The 21,523-nt window shown below is 44.7% G+C and overlaps 1 protein-coding gene across 1 annotated transcript in view; it reads right to left on the reverse strand.

The window, feature by feature from the left end:
• LOC126090575 (receptor-type guanylate cyclase Gyc76C-like) overlaps nucleotides 1-21,523 on the reverse strand; it is a 507,434-nt gene that overhangs the window by 217,992 nt on the left and 267,919 nt on the right. Inside the window, exons 2-3 of the mRNA XM_049906996.1 lie at nucleotides 16,967-17,185; nucleotides 10,345-10,542 (exon numbers count right to left, since the gene is read on the reverse strand). Of these exons, the coding sequence (XP_049762953.1) occupies nucleotides 10,345-10,542; nucleotides 16,967-17,152 (384 nt within the window). The 5' untranslated portion in view covers nucleotides 17,153-17,185. The remainder of the gene's footprint in view (nucleotides 1-10,344; nucleotides 10,543-16,966; nucleotides 17,186-21,523) is intronic.

Genomic DNA, 21,523 nt, shown 5'->3' on the forward strand with positions numbered 1-21,523 from the left:
AGGTGGCTGGAAAAGAGACGACGCGAAGTTGTAAACCGTCAGTTTTGATTAATTAACGGGTGCCAGAAAGTTCTCAAGGAAAAATAGGTCATCAGTCGTAGCCATATAGGGTGGTATTTAAATAAATATTTCTTCCTGTTGCATTAATAATTCGTTTTATCTCATAGCACTTATCGTGAATGGTCTGCTCAACAAGCAACTAACTAACAAGGAAGTTAACGATTATAGTACCACATACCTTGTCCACAACCTTGCCTTTCAAACTCCCCTGCCCTGCACTCAACAGCCACTTGTAACGTATATACCAGTAATGACTACTTTCTACACTTTCTAAGCCTCCACATTCCTTGAAGCGTCATTTCAACACACAGTAAACACAACTGCAGCTGTTTCAGCTAGCGACTATGTTCAGACACACGAAAATCATTGTCTATTACACACATAATTATTACCTACCACCATAGGTTGGCAGGTGCTCCTTTCAGTGATATTCGGTCACAACCGGCGGCCTGTTCAATGTTCCGGTAAGAGTATTCTCACAAACATAATCATAAACAGAATTATGCCGTTAACGGAGTTTCCCTCAAACAAGTAATTACACTCGTTACGTCTAGCGGCAACTATATACGTCACCATAAGTCAAGAGAATTTTACGGTTTATGTCTCTTTTTAAGCTCCACCCAATTGCTACCTACCATCCATTATTATGAACTTCGGAGTGCAGTGATTCGAGAAATATATCATCAACATAATGCAATCTGCAGGTTATTTATTTCTTTATTTCGATCACGAAGCTAGAAGACGCTGGAACAACAGGTTATAAATATGTATAAAGTCTTCAGTCACCTCGTTAAAGCTTGCGAAACGACTTCCTACGTAAGCACTGTTCGTTATGACAGAATTCTCCTTTCCCCCTCTCCATTTCGGCCCTACTCGTTAAAAATAATAGCTGTTGCCAAGACCTTAGCGGTGCAGAAGGGATGGCTTATTGTGCACTGCGTCTTGTAAGCTTACACGATTTCTCACGTTCTCTTCTTGCCAAAACTTTAAAGTCACTTGCTACTACAGCTTCTCCCTATTCTGAAACAATTTTTGGACCCAACATTTGTTTTTCTTATAATCGCTTTGTTGAATTCTTGGCGCAGTTCTGCTGCTCTGAAATATACGGCGACATAAAGAATGTCCGAATTATTTCAGTTGATACCGTAGGGAAAACGGTGCCACTATATCTTCGGCTGCAACATTTCTAAATGGTAGCCCACCCCGCCTTTACAGTTACAGTCGCTTCGCCATTTGCGGTGGCTTCACTTTAGTTGCATGCGGAAAGCCGGCTTTAACCCTAGACTGCTAAATCCTCGTAAAATTTACGATTGCACTAGGGCATTAAACAGAAAATTTTGCACTTAATTTGGTACGTAACATACCTTTTGAGTCTTAATAATTGCAATGCATAACCTATAATTACGGCTCCCTCTGAATAAAATGTGGAATAATAAACTTTACGATCGTTTAATAGCAATACAAAATTCCTCCTTTTGCGTTCTAGGAACGATCACCTTAGTATTCGCTTAACTTTCCACTCCACTGTTCTGAGCTGCCTTCGACATTACTCAGTCGATGTCTGTTACTGGACTTGGATGATATCGCGACTGATTATCGGTTCTGGAAACACTTTGGGGCGTGAGTTGTAACTCCATACGACATCTTGTTTCTGAACTGATATCTGGCTGTCAGTCACAAACTATTCCGAACGTTTACTGGCTATGTGTCTGCAATAACGGGGCGTAACTTCGCAGATACAAAATTATAACCGGAATATTTTCTAACAAGGGAACCTCTCCATCGCACCCCCCTCAGATTTAGTTATAAGTCTTAAAAACACGGAGATTTAAAAAAATAAAAAAGAATATAGTAGGAGGCAAACCCACTTGCGTCTTCTTTGTAACTCCATGCCTCTAATCCCTACGATATTTTTTTAACAACAGGAATTTATTCAGAAACATACATGTTGTTCAGAAACATGTTATTCAGAAACATGTTGTTTTTCGTTCATCACTTGTTGTTTAAAGTCGTGTATAGATTGTCCTCCAACACTGAAGATGTAGTTCATAAAACAATATATGAATCATGTGTGTATTCTTGTCTTGGATGCTGGAAACGTTTTGACGTCCGTGTACATTATTTTTTTGGCTGTTTATTTCGTCGACAATCGCTGATAAGAAACTAATCAGAATTTATCCATTCCTAGAGACCTGCAGTTTTGGAGCAAGCTACTGTTCGGTGTACGGCAGTGTCAACCACTCCACAGTAAAGATGACTAGTCAGTTTTATTCTGTGGAGTCACGCAGCTGTCGGGATAAAATCGTTTATAAACAAGTAAGCTACTGAGCGCAACCTTGAAGGTAACTATTTGTCTGAAAAATTAAACCAGACCTTATTCCGGTTTAAATTTTCGTGTTTCATCTAGTTTTGGTGGACATGCAGATTTTTTTCCCAGTGGTTTTGATTATTGTCTTTGCCGTATAGAAACTTACATTGGGAGTCTTCTCTAAAACATATTTTGCGGTTTTCAAGGCGTGAATTATATGTGACTTCTATGCACCAAGCTATGGTGAACTTCTGACATTATCTTTCGTCTTATGATGTCCTAAAGGCTTTTACCGCCGATTTGTCGCTGAATAGCATATAATGATAAGAAATTTTTCTGTCTTGGGTTTGGTCGTGGATGTCAGTATTAATCGCCGTGAAGAAAGCGAGCGTGATTATCTGTTTCTCGAATACATTGCACATCGCGAGGTTGTGGTTACGTTAGGACATAAGTGTAAATTCAGGACTGCAAAACGCGTCGTCCACCGCAATTCAGTCATTGGTCACTTATACAAATGAAACGACACAATCTCACAGACTTTACTGCTCTTATAGAATTTTATATGTACAGACTGAAGCGGTGAGTGACGATTTGAAGGAAGGCCGGGAGTCGAAACCGCGTCTCCTGCATACTGCGATTCACACAACTATACAGATTACACTGGCACGATCCAAATTCTCACTGTCACCCGAGTCTACTATTAAATTCCCCGCTACACACGAACAGAACTGCCGAGGCTCTCTATTTTATTGAATAGCATCTCAGCATAGGATTGGGGAGAAGAGAAGTTTGTGGCACAACTTGACCAGAAGAAGGGATCGGTTGGTAGGACACTTTCTGAGGCATCAAGGGATCACCAATTTAGTATTGGAGGGCAGCGTGGAGGGTAAAAATCGTAGGGGGAGACCAAGAGATGAATACACTAAGCAGATTCAGAAGGATGTAGGTTGCAGTAAGTACTGGGAGATGAAGAAGCTTGCACAGGATAGAGTAGCATAGAGAGCTGCATCAAACCAGTCTCAGGACTGAAGACCATAACAACATAACAACAACAACATCTCAACATCGAACGTGATAGGGGATCCAGCCTGAAATCCGGGTGCAAGAATTTATACAAATGAAATGACACGGTTACAGAGTCATTACAGCTCTCATCCAGATAGGACTTTATGTATACAGACTGAAGCGGTGAATGAAATTGCCGGCCCTTGTACAAAAATTATCACTCAGCTCTTCAATCTACACTCCTGCTCATAAATTAAGCATGATGCTGATAAATGGTGAAACAACGCTCTGGTAGGCGGTTTGCGGGTTTAAATCACCTCGGGGTATGACCAAGCGGTGCTTTTGACCTGCGGTCGTCGCACGGTGGCGCTGGCAGCAGTCCACATCTGCAGAGGTGTGTTGGTGCATGTTAGAGTACGGTGCAACGAGTAAGTGTGCAGACGTTTTAAGACATGCTGATGGTGACTGTGTGTTGAAAATGGCTCAAAGAACACATATTGATGACGTTATCAGGGGTAGAATACTAGGGCGACTGGAGGCTGGTCAAACACAGCAGGTCGTAGCATGGGCCCTCCGTGTGCCACACAGTGTGATCTCAAGCTTATGGCACCGGTTCCAGGCGCTACAGTATGGGACGTCCACAGTGTACACCACCACAAGAAGATCGATATCTCACAATCAGTGCCAGCAGACGGCCACGGAGTACTGCAGCTAGCCTAGCTCGGGACCGTACCGCAGCCATTGGAACTGTTTTCTCCACACACACACTCTACAGAGACCTGCAGACCTGCAAGGTGCATTCCACTGACCCCTGGTCACAGGAGAGTCCATAAAGGCTGTAGTCAAGAACACAGTACATGGCCATTGGAACAGTGGTCCCAGGTTATGTTCAGGATGGGTCCAGGTATAGTCTGAACAGTAATTCTCGCCGCGTTTTCATCTGGTGTGAACCAGGAACCAGATACCAACCCCTTAATGTCCTTGAAAGGGACCTGTATGGAGGTCGTGGTTTGATGGTGTGGAGTGGGATTATGATTGGTGCACGTACACCCCTGCAAGTCTTTGACAGAGGAACTGTAAGAGGTCAGGTGTATCGGGACGTCATTTTGCACCAGTACGTCTGCTTTTTCAGGGGTGCAGTGGGTCCCACCTTCCTCCTCATATCGCAGGGCCCCACCTACCTACCATCGTGGAGGAGTACCTTGAAACAGAAGATATCAGGCGAATGGAGTGGCCTGCCTCTTCTCCAGACCTAAACCCCATCGAGCACGTCTGGGATGCTCCCGGCTGACGTATCGTTGCACGTCTTCAAACCCCTAGAACACTTCAGGAGCTCCGACAGGCACTGGTGCAGAATGAGAGGTTATATCCCAGCAACTACTCGACCACCTGATCCAGAGTATGCCAACCCATTGTGCGGCCTGTGTATGTGTGTACGAAGATCATATCCCATATTAATGTCGGGTACATGCGCAGGATACAGTGGCGACGGTCTTCTCAACTTATCACCAATACCGTGGACTTAAAGATCGGTGTCGTGTGTGTTCCCTATGTGCCTATGCTATTAGCGCCAGTTTTGTGTAGTGTCACGTTGTGTGGCACCACATTCGGCACTTATCCTTAATTTATGAGCATGGGTGTATATACATAAACTCATATCTGTGTGAGGACAGTAAAGACAAATTTTCGCTCGCCGCTTCAGTCTAAACACACAAAATTAGTCACTTAATATCAGCTGTGATATGAGAATCTGGCGTTCCCGTCATAACTGACGGCAGCCGCTTCCAACACTGCCCCGCGATGCAGGTAACAACACCTCGTATGAAGTGGCCCTTGTCGCCTTTAACCGAGCTGCAGCTGATGTGGCAACACTGTAGCGGCAAGTGACAGACGTCAAGTAGCAAGAAATTTTAATCGGAATACAGCGCTAACAGAGTTACATAGCTCATATTGGACGGTGTTGTCAAACCCGTGTTTGGGGAACTTCTGTAGCAGATTAGCGTTTAACTGTCTTTTTTCTTTAAATTATTATTATGAGCCTCTTCGGTGACATTATTTATGGTATTTAGTACCCGTGTGCACAATGATAGGGGGTGTCAAGTTTGGTAAGGAATCATTCTGGCAAGTAAATTATGAGTACGTGCCTAGTTAATGTGTTGTTTCTCGTATTTACTTTGTTCTGTGTAATTTCAGTTTTAATTGTCAGGACAGTACTATGGATTTTAAGTCATGGTTTCAGTGCTTCCACTTTTATTTATTTATTCATTTCTGAGGATTCTGAGAAAATTGAGGCACAATTCAGTTACGGTTTATGAAATTTCGTAATGTAGATCTGAAGTTTTCCGCAGCTCGTGGTCTCGCGGTAGCGTTCTCGCTTCCCGAGCACGGAGTCCCAGGTTCTGTTCCCGGCGGGGTCAGGGATTTTCATCCGCTCCGAGGTGACTGGGTGTTGTTGTGTCGTCTTCATCATCATCATTTATCCCTATTACGCTCGGAGGAAGGCAACGGCAAACCACCTCCACTAGGACCTTGTCTAGAACGGCGGTGCGAGTCTACCGCATCGTTCCCCTACGCTCTGTCAAGAAGTATGGGACTTCATTTCCATCCCATTTCCACATCTGAAGTGTGATTAAATGATACTGTTATTTCAGTGACAGGAGTGGTCATTTCACTAGCGACAGATTTACCACTGTTGTTCTGAGAGAATAGTAAATCGGAACCACTTAATGTTTTTATGATTACAGTGCTCATTTTAACTAACTTTTTTTGAACTAGTTTCACTTAATTACGTTCAGTGGAAAAGATGTCCATAAACTGTGTTATTGGGAAAAATACACTCATGTTCAGAAAAAATAGAACTACTAGAGACATGACGTTCGTATTCACCAGACATGTAAAATGATATGTTCTGCACGATAAGGTGCTGGCTGCATGGTCTGTATCTGCATCGACTAAAATAATTAGGAGTCGTTGGTAAAAAATAATATATAAATGGTTCAGATGGCTCTGAGCACTATGGGACTTAATATCTGAGTCCATCAGTCCTCTAGAACTTAGAACTACTTAAACCTAACTAACCTAAGGACATCACACACATCCATGCCCGAGGCAGGATTCGAACCTGCGACCGTAGCGGTCGCGCGGTTCCAGACTGAAGCGCCTAGAACCGCTCGGCCACACCGGCCGGCAAAAATATATATTGTTCTTAACTGGTTGTACAGGATTCTTCTTGGGTGCATGCATATAATTATAAAGAGATAGCTATTGAGACCTCACTGAGGCCATACGTTACTAAGCGCCTTGTTAGAGGTTGCTTCCTATCAGCTGAAGGCTATGTTACTTTAGTACTTGACGTCCCGAGCAAGAGTGGACGAGAGCTCGCTAGAAACTTGATACAAGCCGCGGAGCGGCGCTGGTCGCGACTCGCGGGTCCAACAATACTAATAAGGAGCGCGGTCGATAACTGCAACCCGTAGCAAGTGTGTTATCGAACGATGTTACCACAATGCCGGCCATCGGGTTCAAGGTCAACATCGATGTCGCGGCGCAACTGCACCTTCCGGTAAAATGTGCCTGCAGCTCTCGGTGTCGCTATAAACCGAAGGTAATGGATCAGTGTGACTTGAACAGAGGCACAGGATTTCTCGTAGACCAGTGCGCGGACCGTACCGTGAAATCAGTGACTTTGAAAGAGGGCGCATTATTGGAACGAGAGAATCCATCCGGAAGGTCACTGCTTGTGTGGGACGAAGTGTTCTGTCAGTATAACGGGCGTGTCCAGAATGGTTCATTGAAGGCCGTGAACATGACGAGATGGGTCAAATTTGGAAATCTATGGTAAGTTCTCACGGGACCAAACTGCTGAGGTTGAAACGTCCCCTTTGAACAATTATACATGACTGTGCTTAAACTGACACACAATATTTTTTAGCGCAACGCAATCTGACTTTCAATAATCCCTACAAAAGAATGGCCCTGACTAACATTAAACTATACCTTTCACAAATCACTTACCTCACAAAAATCTTCGTTACTCAAGCTACTGCAATACAGCGAGCGTCACTACTGCCAGCTAAATAAAAGATTCAAACTACTGAAGGCACTAACTACTGATAGGCATAGTTAGCAAATGAAAGATTTTGACAGAGAACAAACAATGTATTTACCTCAATAGTGTTCAAAAGTCATAATGTATATAGCAGTTCATGACATCCAGTCTAACAAATTTCCAAACTCCGCCATTTCTCTCCCCACATCCACCACTGCTCGCGGCTCACCTCCAACTGCGCAACGCTACGCGCTGTTCACATCCAGCTGCCCAACACTACAATGGCAGACAACAATGCAAACTAGCCACAGACTGCACACAGCACAGCCACTGATTTTCATACAGAGCGCTACGTGGCGCTACCAATAAGAAAACCTAAACAGCCTACTTACAAGGTCATCGGTTCCTAGGCTTACACACTACTTAGTCGAACTTAAACTAACTTACGCTAAGGACATCACACACACCCGTGCCCAAGTTAGGACTGGAACCTCCGACGGGGGGAGCCCCGAGAACCGTAGTAAGGCGCCTTAGACCGCAACGAGATGGGTCAGGTCGCACCATCCAAACCACGTCCCGAGAAGGTCGACACCTCATTCGAATGGCATTGCAGGACAAGTCTGCGTCTTCCTCGCCTTTGGTGCAACAATGGAACAATATAACACATCGTACACTGTTAGGGGTGACAGTCCGTCGCCATTTATTACGGCACGAGTTACGTGCGCGTCGTTCACTTCTCCGCCTACCTTTGACGAGTGTGCAGAAACATGGTAGACGTAAATGGTTCTGTGGAACGACGCCACACGGGACAGGAATGGCATCAGACAGTGTTTGCGGAGGAACCCAGGTCCTGTTTGTTTGAAACGATGGCCGCATTTCGGCTCGCCGCAGACATGAGGAGCGGCGTCATAGTGACTGCGTTCGCACAAGACATACAGCGCCAATTCAAGCCTTTATGGTGCGGGGGGATGCTATTTGTTACAACCATGAATCACAACTGGTGCTTGTCCAGGGCACTGTGACGAGTGTGAATACCAGAATGACATCCTGCGACCCGTAACCATACCCTTATTGCACAACACCCCAGACGCTATTTTTCAGCAAGACAATACACGACCATATGCTGCTGCACGAACCGTGTCTTCTTGGTGTCACACGATGTCAGCCTTTAGCCCTGGCCCGCCAGATCACCAGACTTGTCACCAGTCGAAAATGTGTGAGATATGGTGAAACGACGGGTGCAGCAGTGCGACCCACCGCCGACCATCACAGATGAACTTCGGAACCAGGTGAATGCAGCTTGGAGGGCTCCTGCACAGGACGCCATTCGCGCCTTATAAGCGTCGATGCCATCACGCATGGAACGAGTTATCAGGGTCCATGGAAGACTCTATGCCTACTAGGCAACAGGACACGTGCTGAGCCGAGGGGACTAAAATGCTAATCATTTCTGCAGAACATACTAATGTACAAAAAAAAAAAAAAATGGTTCAAATGGCTCTGAGCACAATGCGACTTAGGGGCTCCGGAACGCCCTATACTTACAATGTTAAAATAACGCTTATAAATTACATCTTTCCTCACAAAGTATTTGAGGTAGGAAGTTGAACTTTTTACAGATTATTTATTGGAATATGGGCTACAACTTAACACAGGGATTTTACAAAATTTTAGTTCAGTTATTAAAGATGATTTTTTTTTCAATTGTAATGAAAATTCACAACATTTTTTTGCAATTTTTATTTATATATTCAAAAATATACAGTTTTTTGGAAAAACGCTGTGTTAAATTATGCAGAAGGTACTGTGTAACATTTACTGAAAGTTTGAAACAAATATGTTTGGAAGATCCTTAGAAAACATGTAATTAGTATGAGAAAATAAAAGTTTTGGGAATCGAACGACAAAGATTGGGTTAACTTTTTAGTGCATTCCAGGTCCATAGGATGGATTATCTTCATCCTCTGCAAACTCCTCCTCCAGCTTCCTCTTGTTCCTCCTCCTGTTTACTCTTGCTTGTATTTCTAGACTCTTTACAGCCCTGTCTGCAGCCCGAAGGCGTTCCTTGTCAAAAGCAAGCATCGCTCGTGCCATGCTAGAACCTATCTTCATTCCCATATTTCTAAATACCTTGCACCTTACAATGTTGCCATCATTGAAAGTCACAACAGCAACTTTACTTTTACTCATTATTATACTTCAATAAAACAGAGACTCAAGAAACAGAATTAATTACGAATATTTTCGAGATAACGACAGAGTAAATAAACATGAAACAATCGACAATCACACCAGCGATATATATTGAACCATCACAGGTTAGCCACAACACATACTTTATCTCACATCACTAAAATGAACCTGATGAACACGGACGTTAGTAATAACACCATTTGACAGCAGTTTAACAGCGCCACAGTGGGTCACGCCCATGTAGAACACATTTCAAAAAAAAAAATTAAAAATAGTTGTAGTCTTCGGAATTGAATAAATTATATATCTATTAAAAGGTAATAGTCTGCAGATTCAGAAAACGCAAAAAAGTAAAAATTGAACTTTTCATGATTTTGAGCCTTTCCGAAGCCCCTTAACTTCTGAGGTCATCAGTCGCCTAGAACTTAGAACTAATTAAACCTACCTAACCTAAGGACATCACACACATCCATGCCCGAGGCAGGATTCGAACCTGCGACCGTAGCAGTCCCGCGGTTCCGGACTGCGCGCCTAGAACCACTAGACCACGACGGCCGGCTACTAATGTACATGTCCTGTGAATATGAACGTCCTATCTCTGGTCGTTCAAGGCTGTTTTTTTTTCTGACATGAGTTTATATCTGCGACCTCGCAGTGCCCAGCCACATTCGGTCCACGGCCTATGTCGCCACTAAACCTAGCCCTGGAGTATCAGTGAGCAGGTACTTACGTAGCTGATCATGGGTATGTTGCGCGAGTACGAGACGATGGACTCGACGTGGCAGGGCCCCTCGGGGCCGATGAAGACGGCGACGCCGTCGCAGATCATCTCCGTCATGACCCTGGTGGCCATCACAGTGTCGCCTTGCGTGTCGCGGTACTCCAGCTTCAGCGTCACATTGGGCAGCGTATTGACATCTTCGTTCACCTGCCGGACAAAGGTAACTAAGTGAGACAGCTGACTTCACGTTTGCGACATCTCGTTACTGTGCCAGATGGCTCAAAAAATAATACACTCCTGGAAATGGAAAAAAGAACACATTGACACCGGTGTGTCAGACCCACCATACTTGCTTCGGACACTGCGAGAGGGCTGTACAAGCAATGATCACACGCACGGCACAGCGGACACACCAGGAACCGCGGTGTTGGCCGTCGAATGGCGCTAGCTGCGCAGCATTTGTGCACCGCCGCCGTCAGTGTCAGCCAGTTTGCCGTGGCATACGGAGCTCCATCGCAGTCTTTAACACTGGTAGCATGCCGCGACAGCGTGGACGTGAACCGTATGTGCAGTTGACGGACTTTGAGCGAGGGCGTATAGTGGGCATGCGGGAGGCCGGGTGGACGTACCGCCGAATTGCTCAACACGTGGGGCGTGAGGTCTCCACAGTACATCGATGTTGTCGCCAGTGGTCGGCGGAAGGTGCACGTGCCCGTCGACCTGGGACCGGACCGCAGCGACGCACGGATGCACGCCAAGACCGTAGGATCCTACGCAGTGCCGTAGGGGACCGCACCGCCACTTCCCAGCAAATTAGGGACACTGTTGCTCCTGGGGTATCGGCGAGGACCATTCGCAACCGTCTCCATGAAGCTGGGCTACGGTCCCGCACACCGTTAGGCCGTCTTCCGCTCACGCCCCAACATCGTGCAGCCCGCCTCCAGTGGTGTCGCGACAGGCGTGAATGGAGGGACGAATGGAGACGTGTCGTCTTCAGCGATGAGAGTCGCTTCTGCCTTGGTGCCAATGATGGTCGTATGCGTGTTTGGCGCCGTGCAGGTGAGCGCCACAATCAGGACTGCATACGACCGAGGCACACAGGGCCAACACCCGGCATCATGGTGTGTGGAGCGATCTCCTACACTGGCCGTACACCACTGGTAATCGTCGAGGGGACACTGAATAGTGCACGGTACATCCAAACCGTCATCGAACCTATCGTTCTACCATTCCTAGACCGGCAAGGGAACTTGCTGTTCCAACAGGACAATGCACGTCCGCATGTATCCCGTGCCACCCAACGTGCTCTAGAAGGTGTAAGTCAACTACCCTGGCCAGCAAGATCTCCGGATCTGTCCCCCATTGAGCATGTTTGGGACTGGATGAAGCGTCGTCTCACGCGGTCTGCACGTCCAGCACGAACGCTGGTCCAACTGAGGCGCCAGGTGGAAATGGCATGGCAAGCCGTTCCACAGGACTACATCCAGCATCTCTACGATCGTCTCCATGGGAGAATAGCAGCCTGCATTGCTGCGAAAGGTGGATATACACTGTACTAGTGCCGACATTGTGCATGCTCTGTTGCCTGTGTCTATGTGCCTGTGGTTCTGTCAGTGTGATCATGTGATGTATCTGACCCCAGGAAAGTGTCAATAAAGTTTCCCCTTCCTGGGATAATGAATTCACGGTGTTCTTATTTCAATTTCCATGAGTGTACATCTTCTCCAACCATTACATGACTTCATGCTTCGTATGTACTTGTTAGTGGGTGTCAAACTGCTACCTGTGGGCCACATGCGATCCGAATCAAGAATTCGTGCAGCCTGCGGTTCCCAGCCGTATTTTGTAATAATATGCGCCTACCCAATAACAGGCGAATACAAAAATGTTAACTAACGTTAAGAGCTTCTTAAGAGTGTAATTTTCGTGCTCAGTAACAAACAAGCATTTGACGGCATAGATCAAAAATGGCTCAAATGGCTCTGAGCACTATGGGACTTAACAACTGAGGTCATCAGTCTCCTAGAACTTAGAACTACTTAAACCTAACTAACCTGAGGACATCACACACATCCATGTACGAGGCAGGATTCGAACCTGCGACCGTAGCGGTCGCGCGGTTCCAGACTGAAGCGCCTAGAACCGCTCGGCCATAACGGCCGACTCGTATACAGGGTGTTACAAAAAGGTACGGCCAAACTTACAGGAAACATTCCTCACACACAAATAAAGAAAAGATGTTATATGGACATGTGTCCGGAAACGCTTAATTTCCATGTTAGAGCTCATTTTAGTTTCGTCAGTATGTACTGTACTTCCTCGATTCACCGCCATGATTTCATACGGGATAGTCTACCTGTGCTGCTAGAACATGTGCCTTTACAAGCACGACACAACATGTGGTTCATGCACGATGGGGCTCCTGCACATTTCAGTCGAAGTGTTCGTACGCTTCTCAACAACAGATTCGGTGACCGATGGATTGGTAAAGGCGGACCAATTCCATGGCCTCCATGCTCTCCTGACCTCAACCCTCTTGACTTTCATTTATGGGGGCATTTGAAAGCTCTTGTCTACGCAACCCCGGTACCAAATGTAGAGACTCTTCCTGCTCGTATTGTGGACGGCTGTGATACAATACGCCATTCTCCAGGGCTGCATCAGCGCATCAGGGATTCCATGCGACGGAGGTTGAACATTTCCAGTAACAAAGTGTTTGAAGTCACGCTGGTACGTTCTGTTGCTGTGTGTTTCCATTCCATGATAAATGAGATTTGAAGAGAAGTAATAAAATGAACTATAACATGGAAAGTAAGCGTTTCCGGACACATGTCCACATTACATATTTTCTTTCTTTGTGTGTGAGGAATGTTTCCTGAAAGTTTCACCGTACCTTTTTGTAACACCCTGTAGATCTTATAATTAAAGTTTCCCCGAGACATTTAAGTCTCATCTTTATCTAGGATAATGTTGGAAGCTATAGATATGAATTAAAATTTGTGCCGTGGCCGAGACTCAAACTCGCGTCTTCTTGATTACTAGGCAGACATGCTGACCATTACACCATTGCAGCGCTATGGTCATAATTGCTGCACGAACTACCCAAGTTGAATGCTCTCCCCAACACAAACTTCGTATCTCCGGCTTATTTTCCCCTTACATTGTCACTATAACCAGGCCTCTCCGCGATGATGTAATGGTCAGCATTTCTGGCGGGTAAATAAGAAGACATCTACATTTACGTCTACATGGTTACTCTGCAATTCACACTTAAGTGCCCGGCAGAGGGTTCATCGAACCGTTTTCATAGTACTTCTCTACCATTCCACTCTCGAATGGCGCGTGGGAAAAAGGAACACCTAAATCTTTCCGTTATTATTATGATCATTTCTCCCTACGTAGGGGGGAGTCAACAAAATATTTTCGCATTTGGAAGAGAAAGTTGGTGATTGAAATTTCGTAAATAAATCTCGCCGCAAAGAAAACCGCCTTTGTTTCAGTGACTGCCACCCCAACTCGCTTATCATTTTAGTGACACCTCACCCTTATTGCGCGATAACACGAAACGAGCTGCCTTTCTTTGCACTTTTTCGATGTCCTTCGTCAATCTAACCTGGTAAGGATCCCACACCGCGCAGCAGTATTCCAGCAGAGGACGGACAAGTGTAATGTAGGCTGTCTCTTTAGTGCGTTTGTCGCATCTTCTAACTGTTCTGCCAACAAAGCGCAGTCTTTGTTTCGCCTTCCCCACAATAAACATGATCTATGTGGTCTTTCCAATTTAAGTTGCTCGTAATTGTAATTCATAGGTATTTAGTCGAACTGACAGCCCTTAGATTTGTGCGATTTATCGTATACCCAAAATTTATCCGATTTCTTTTAGTACCCATGTGGATGACTTCGTACTTTTCTTTGTTTAGTGCCAATTGCCACCTTTCGCACTATACAGAAATTCTCTCTACATCATTTTGTAATTGGAATTGATCGTCTGACGTTTTTAATAGACGGTAAATTACAGATTCATCTGCAAACAATCTAAGGGGGCTACTCAGATTATCACTTAGATCATTTATATAAATCAGGAACAGCAGAGGGCCTATGACACTACGTTGCGGACCGCCAAATATCACTTCTGTTCAACTCGATGATTTACCGTCTATCACTACGAACTGTGACCTCTCTGAGAGGAAATCACGAATCCAATCACACAACTGAGACGATACTCCTTATGCACGCAATTTGATTAATAGTCGCTTGTGAAGAACGGTATCAAAAGCCTTCTGGAAATCTAGGAATATTGAATCGATCTGAGATCCCTTGTCGACAGCACTCATTACTTCATGGGAATAAAGAGCTAGCTGTGTTGCATAAGAACGATATTTTCTGAATCCGTGTTAGTTATGTATCAATAAGTCATTTTCTTCAAGGTGACTCTTAATGTTGAACAGCATACACTCCATAATCCTACTGCAAATTGAGGTCAGTGATACGGGGTTAGACTTCCAGCAGCGGCACAAATTTTAATTCATATCTGTAGCTTCAGACATTGTCGTAGATACAGTCGGAATTGCTGATGTCTGTATATGTACTCCATCTCAAGCGTATGCAGGATGAGAATAAGAACGATACTTGCATGAAGTAAACATTTGGAATTATATTTCTCATAAAGACCATTTCTCACAATGGCATATACAGCTGTATGTCTTCAGTAGCCCATACAACACAGAAACTGGAGAGTAACTGCCTGAAGCCGGCCGGACGATTCGCGATTCTGTCTCTTTTTTCCAATGATGCTGACATCGAGTACACTGAAGGCCAAATGAGGCATTTAATCCGCAGCGTATGGAGGGTGTAGTTCCGGCCAGAAGTGGTTCCGTGATGTTTTGAAGGGCGTTTTTCGACCGTGACTTGGACTTAGAGACGTTCAGGTTACCACGAACATGAACGAGGATTTTTGTACCATTCTCGGTGACCAAACGTTGCCTTTTCTTCTACATCTTCATAGTAAGTGTTCTGTGGACATGACCGTCTTCCAAAATGGCAATAGCCATGTGCACAGGGCTGCACGACGCATGCTCGTATGACGAAAACTCAGGCACTACCACATTGGACCGGCCAACTGTAGCTCGGCCTGATGTTAATCCTACAGAGAATGTCTGTGACTATTTTAAACAGCGGGTGAAACATACCAATGAACATCTCCGCAATCTGGCAACTCTACAGGGTTCAAATCGGCAGTGAGTTGCTTCGGCTTCATAAAGAGTATCTGCAGAAACTTGTGGACTCCATTCCTCGCCGAACTAGGACCACTGTCGTGGCTAGAGGGTGTTAAACGAAGTCAGCTTAATAGCTCCTAGGAGCAACTAATTTTTTATACCGTTTGCTTAGCCCTGATTAGGACCAGATCTTTAGCTTACGGTAAATAATGGAGAAGTGTTACGAGTGGAACAGGGAATTGTATCTATGCTTTATAGATCTAGAAAAGGCATATGACCGGGTTCCTAGGAGGAAGTTATTGTCTGTTCGACGAGATTATGGAATAGGAGGCAAACTTTTGCAGGCAATTAAAGGTCTTTACATACATAGTCAGGCAGCAGTTAGAGCTAACGGTAAATTGAGTTCATGGTTCAGAGTAGTTTCAGAGGTAAGACAAGGCTGCAACCTGTCTCAACTGTTGTTCATATTATTTATGATCATATGTTGAAAACAATAGACTGGCTGGGTGAGATTAAGATGTGTGAACTCAAAATAAGCAGTCTTGCATCTGCGGATGACTTAGTTGTGATGGCAGATTCGATTGAAAGTTTGCAAAGTAATATTTGAGAGCTAGATCAGAAATGTAAGATTAGCATCTCCAAAACGAAAGTAATGTCAGTGGGAAAGAAATATAAACGGATTGAGTGCCAAACAGGAGGAACAAAGTTAGAACAGGTGGACAGTTTCAAGTACTTATGATGCATATTCTCACAGGATGGCAACACAGTGAAAGAACTAGAAGCGAGGTGTAGCAAAGCTAATACAGTGAGCGCTCAGCTACGATCTACCCTCTTCTGCAAGAAGGAAGTCAGTACCAAGACTAAGTTATCTGTGCACCGTTCAATCTTTAGACCAACTTTGTTGTATGGGAGCGAAAGCTGGGTAGATTCAGGTTATCTTAATAAGGTTGAGGTTACAGATATGAAAGTAGCTAGGATGATTGCAGGTACTAGTAGATTGGAACAATGGCAGGAGATTGCCCACAATGAGGAAATCAAAGCAAAACTGGGAATGAACTCTATAGATGTCGCAGTCAGGGCGAACAGGCTCAGATGGTGGGGTCATGTTACACGCATGGGAGAAGCAAGGTTACCCAAGAGACTCATGGGTTCAGCAGTAGAGGGTAGGAGGAATCGGGGCAGACCAAGGAGAAGGTACCTGGATTCGGTTAAGAATGATTTTGAAGTAAAAAGCTTAACATCAGAAGAGACACCAATGTTAGCACTGAATAGGGGATCATGGAGGAATTTAATAAGGGGGACTATGCTCCAGACTGAACGCTGAAAGGCATAATCAGACTTCAATGATGATGATGTTTGCTTAGCCTAAAAACGTGAAGAATAAAGAATATCTGTTAAATAAGAGAGGTGCTTACCTGGTCAATGGCCATCTTGACGGCCCCGGAGACAGCGATGCCCTGCCGGTCCTTAAGTGTGCCCCTGACGGCCGTCAAGTAGCCGACGGTGAGGTTCTTGAGGATCTGGCCGGACGCCAGTGGGTGGAGGAGGACCGCCGCGACCACCAGCAGCTGTAGCAGCAGCCGGGGCGGTCCGGGGCACATGGCCGGCTGCCGGCGGGATCAGCCCGCTCCTACCTGCAGGCAGAAAGCTGCTGTCAGTCTCACCAGGACCACCACCTACTGTCTGGATGGTGGGGGGGCGGAGGGGAGCCTGCCGGAGTGGCCGAGCAGTTCTAGGCGCTACAGTCTGGAACCGCGCGACGTCTACGGTCGCAGGTTCGAATCCTGCCTCGGGCATGGATGTGTGTGATGTCCTTAGGTTAGTTAGGTTTACGTAGTTCTAAGTTCTAGGGGACTGATGACCTCAGCAGTTAAGTCCCACAGTGCCCAGGGCCATTTGAACCACTTTTTGCCGAGGAGAGACGATCACAGAGACAAGAAGGAGCTGTAGCAACATTCGGAACAATTTAGTGCACGCGGCCAGCTGCCACTGGTGTCAGCCCCTCCGACATGTAGGGAGAATATCTCTTTCTCGTGAGAAACCGTGTCCTCGGAGGATGAAGATGTGAGCGGGTGTTGGGGGAAGTTGGGTGGGAAGGTCACTTGGATTACCAGCGGCTGTCGCAAAACGACAGTCCGGGACAAGTGACCGTCTGCTTCTAGGGACAAACCTGCAGTCATTCTCATCAGAAACTGTAAATTTGGAAATTTGTGGTACGATCTTATAGGACCAAACTGCTAAGGTCATCGGTCTCTAAGCTTACACACTACTTAATCTAACTTAAACTAACTTACGCTAAGGACAACACACACACACACACACACACACACACACATGCCCAAGGGAGGACTCGAACCTTCGGCGTGAGGAGCCGCGCGAACCGTGACAGGACACCCAAGACCGTGCGGCTACCCTCAGAAATTGTCTCCGCTCGATAGCATCGTATGAGAACACCAGCACATGTAGCAACAGATGGGGCAGTCGGCCGTACATTTTGTGTTTCTGGCCAGAAATGTGTTTCAAGGTAATACTTTTACTTGCGTGAGTACCAAAATTTGATAACATGTTTGCCATAGCAGGAACGAGTTTCACACCTGGTCAAAAGGCAGTACTGGGGAAACATCCCATGACCCAAAATTGAAACCTTTAGAACACTGTCGTTGTGGTTAAACATTTGTTCTTATCACATTCAATCTTTTAACTACTACAATCAAGCACATATTACTTTATATGCAGAATGTTCGGAAATTCCCGTTACGAACTTCTAGGATTAGTAGAGGGGAGTGAGTATATAATACTTTGAAGAGGAGCCTATATCCGGAAACGTAGTGTTTCCGTTCTCTGGTCGTTTCATCTGAGATGTGTAGCCCATCTGCTGAGGGAAAGAGAAAACTGTTAGAGTTGCTTGTCCTGGGATGCAGTAGGGTAGACAAGATGGCTGGACTGCTTCATGCGGGATCGTATACAAATTTTGATTTACGAGGCTCCTGCAGAGACAGGGAAAGAGCCGGCCGGAGTGGCCGAGCGGTTCTAGGCGCTGCAGTCTGGAACCGCGCGACCGCTACGGTCGCAGGCTCGAATCCTGCCTCGGGCATGGATGTGTGTGATGTCCTTACGTTAGTTAGGTTTAAGTAGTTCTAAGTTCTACGGGACTGATGACCTCAGAAGTTAAGTCCCAATAGTGCTCAGAGCCATTTGAACCATTTGAACAGGGGAAGATCTGCTGCCATGAGTTCTGGCCGCTGCACTAGAAACTGAAGAGACACCGTGTGGGATGGAGACTGCGTACCAGAACATGCTTCGTAGGTACAATGTCTATAACAACGTTGGTGGTCGCCACATCGAGCCGCTGTTGCAATGCATTAGTGCTGTTCTGTGCCTACAGTATTTTTCGTTCTTTTTTGTTTTGGAATTATGTAAACACGTAATGTTTAAGTGTTAATACGAACAGACTTGCTTAAGTAATAAACGAATGTTTCGTTGCGATTCGTTTCGAACTGTCACCTGATAGTTGTACTGCGTCACGCCTAATTCAATTCCTCAAGCAGAGTTAACGATCTGAACTGAAACCGTCGTAGAAAGCAAAGGGTACATTCTGTACATGGGCTCCTACTCAAAATATGATGTACTCGTTCCCCTCTACAAGTCCTAGAAGTTTGTAAAGGGAATTTCCGAGCACCCTGTACGTGATCGCTGTCCTGTTTCCAGAACAGTACATGGGTGAGACTACTTCGTGAAATAGCTGTCGTCATATAAACGTTTCTTTCGTCCACTTTCAAGTTGTTACCAACAACCGCTTATCCTATTACTGCTCAAAATATAATACATATTTCCGACGGCGGATATTGTCATAGCTGAACTATTAATTGATATTTCCATAACACTTTCATGTTTTCCTTATAACATTCTTTGATTCACAAAAAGTTTGGCTTGGAAACCATAAAACTGTCATTTAAAACATACACCACACGTCGAAGTAATTTATTCCCACGAAAATTTGCTCTGACCATGACAGCACAATCACTCTGTCTACGTCTACATCTACATCATACTGCGCAAGCCACCCAATGGTGTGTGTCGGAGGGTGCTTTCGGTACCACTCTCTGCTCCCTCCAAACCTGTCCCACTCGCGAATAGCGCGTAGGAAGAATGATTGTCGGTAAGCCTCTGTATTGAAAATATACAACAGAATTATTGTATATTGTATATTATAGAAGTATTGTGTGAAACAAGGGCCAGCGGACAGACAAATCGGACAAATCGATCCTGAGTGCAGACACTGTTAAGTTCAATAAACGAAGCGTGACCCCCACAAGAACAAATGGAGCACTGTGCTAAATAATTTAGGAAGCAATCGTTCAGGCTCACTGGATAACACTGCGCCACACAGACACTCTTGTAATTTGTATCATCTAGCGCTTCTCCTGTCGCCGAGAGACATTTAATTTTTACGCCCCGTGCATATTTCTGCTGTGCACATATTATCTTTCGGTGGACGGGCAGAATTGGAGATTTGACATGTGACCGACTGTATCCTCTTAAAGGACAAGCATAGAGTTCAGTACTAAACAGTCATCCAAACGGACGCTAGGTATGGTTTAGCAGAATTAGCCTACATGTTTCTTTAGCTAGAACGTTTATTCCCCTGAACGTTAGCTAAACGTGCGACAGCTTTTCTGGACATACGATACAGATATTCTGATTTGGGATTACCCCTACTGCTTGAATCCTTATAGGTCGAAATGAGTGCGATTTTGTATGCAAAGACTGACGACCAAGTATTCTCTGGGCTTTCTCAAAGTAGAGACTCTTTACCTTCTATCACACTAAAGTTAAATAAGTTAAGCAAAAGGATTCTCAAATAAATACAGTGGCTCCGCAGGAAAATTAAATGTATGTATAGTGACCGTACATTATTGTAAGGTAGGGCACATTATTTTATAGGCTTATAAAATCTATTTTGTTTCTGTGCACGAATGTGGAGGCTAGGTTGCTATGCAAGACTACTGTTGTGGTTCTCGGTCAAGGATTAATGGATTCAAAGCCTTAAGGTTGAAGAAATTGCTATCAACATCATTTTGCTAGCAAGAATACATGAAAGTGTAGCCTACAGATCTCATTCACGTGACTGTGAGCCAATTCCTGGGCTAAGCCTACAACATCTCTACAGTTTCTGGAGATCCTGACATGGTCGCCAATACTTGGCACAATGCGCCAGTCTCGCTAAACAATCTATTACTTGTGCAATCGGTTATTTGTTTGTATCCTATTAAGCAATGGCACTGATTCTACTTAATCACAGTAAATTGTCTGTATTGTTCAGAGTAGCAGGACCTCACTGGAATGAATGGTCAAGAGTTTTGCAGATATTATAAGTGTAGCAGTGGAATCTAATGCTTATAGTGCTGTTGCAATAGTAGAATATGCTCACAGTAACATTACCTTTGGCAATAAAGCAGCAGTGCAAGAGGGTGGTAAACACAGAAGCCTTCACAAAATAAAATACTCTACTAGTTTTAAATTATGCTTTTAGTGAATCGTTTAGTTTCGTTTTTCATCCTTATTTGACGTTTATGTCGTGTTTGATTTTCATAAGTATTAGAATTAGCATTAACGTTAAGATGTTAGGATATAATTACCCGTCTTTATTTTATATTAATTTTCTGCTTTAAAATTCTCTCAAAGTTATGGTCGTTAACCACAAGTACTGATTCTCTGCTTATGAATAAGCAGTCGCAGTATGTAGAATCTTTCGAACTGCCTAAAACATTCACGCGGGTATGTTTTTGCATCGATAATACAAAATAAATAAAAATACTCTGTAGAATTAGCGTATGTATCATCGATGAGGGTGTTATTTGTTTCGTGTAGGGATTGTTACAGATATATAGAACATATGCTTATACCGAATTTCATCATTTACTCGATTTTAATTTTAATAATAAAGCCAGAACAATGTAAACAAAGGAACT

Source organism: Schistocerca cancellata, chromosome 1 (genome assembly GCF_023864275.1).
Source record: "Schistocerca cancellata isolate TAMUIC-IGC-003103 chromosome 1, iqSchCanc2.1, whole genome shotgun sequence".
Taxonomy (NCBI): Eukaryota; Metazoa; Arthropoda; class Insecta; order Orthoptera; family Acrididae; genus Schistocerca; species Schistocerca cancellata.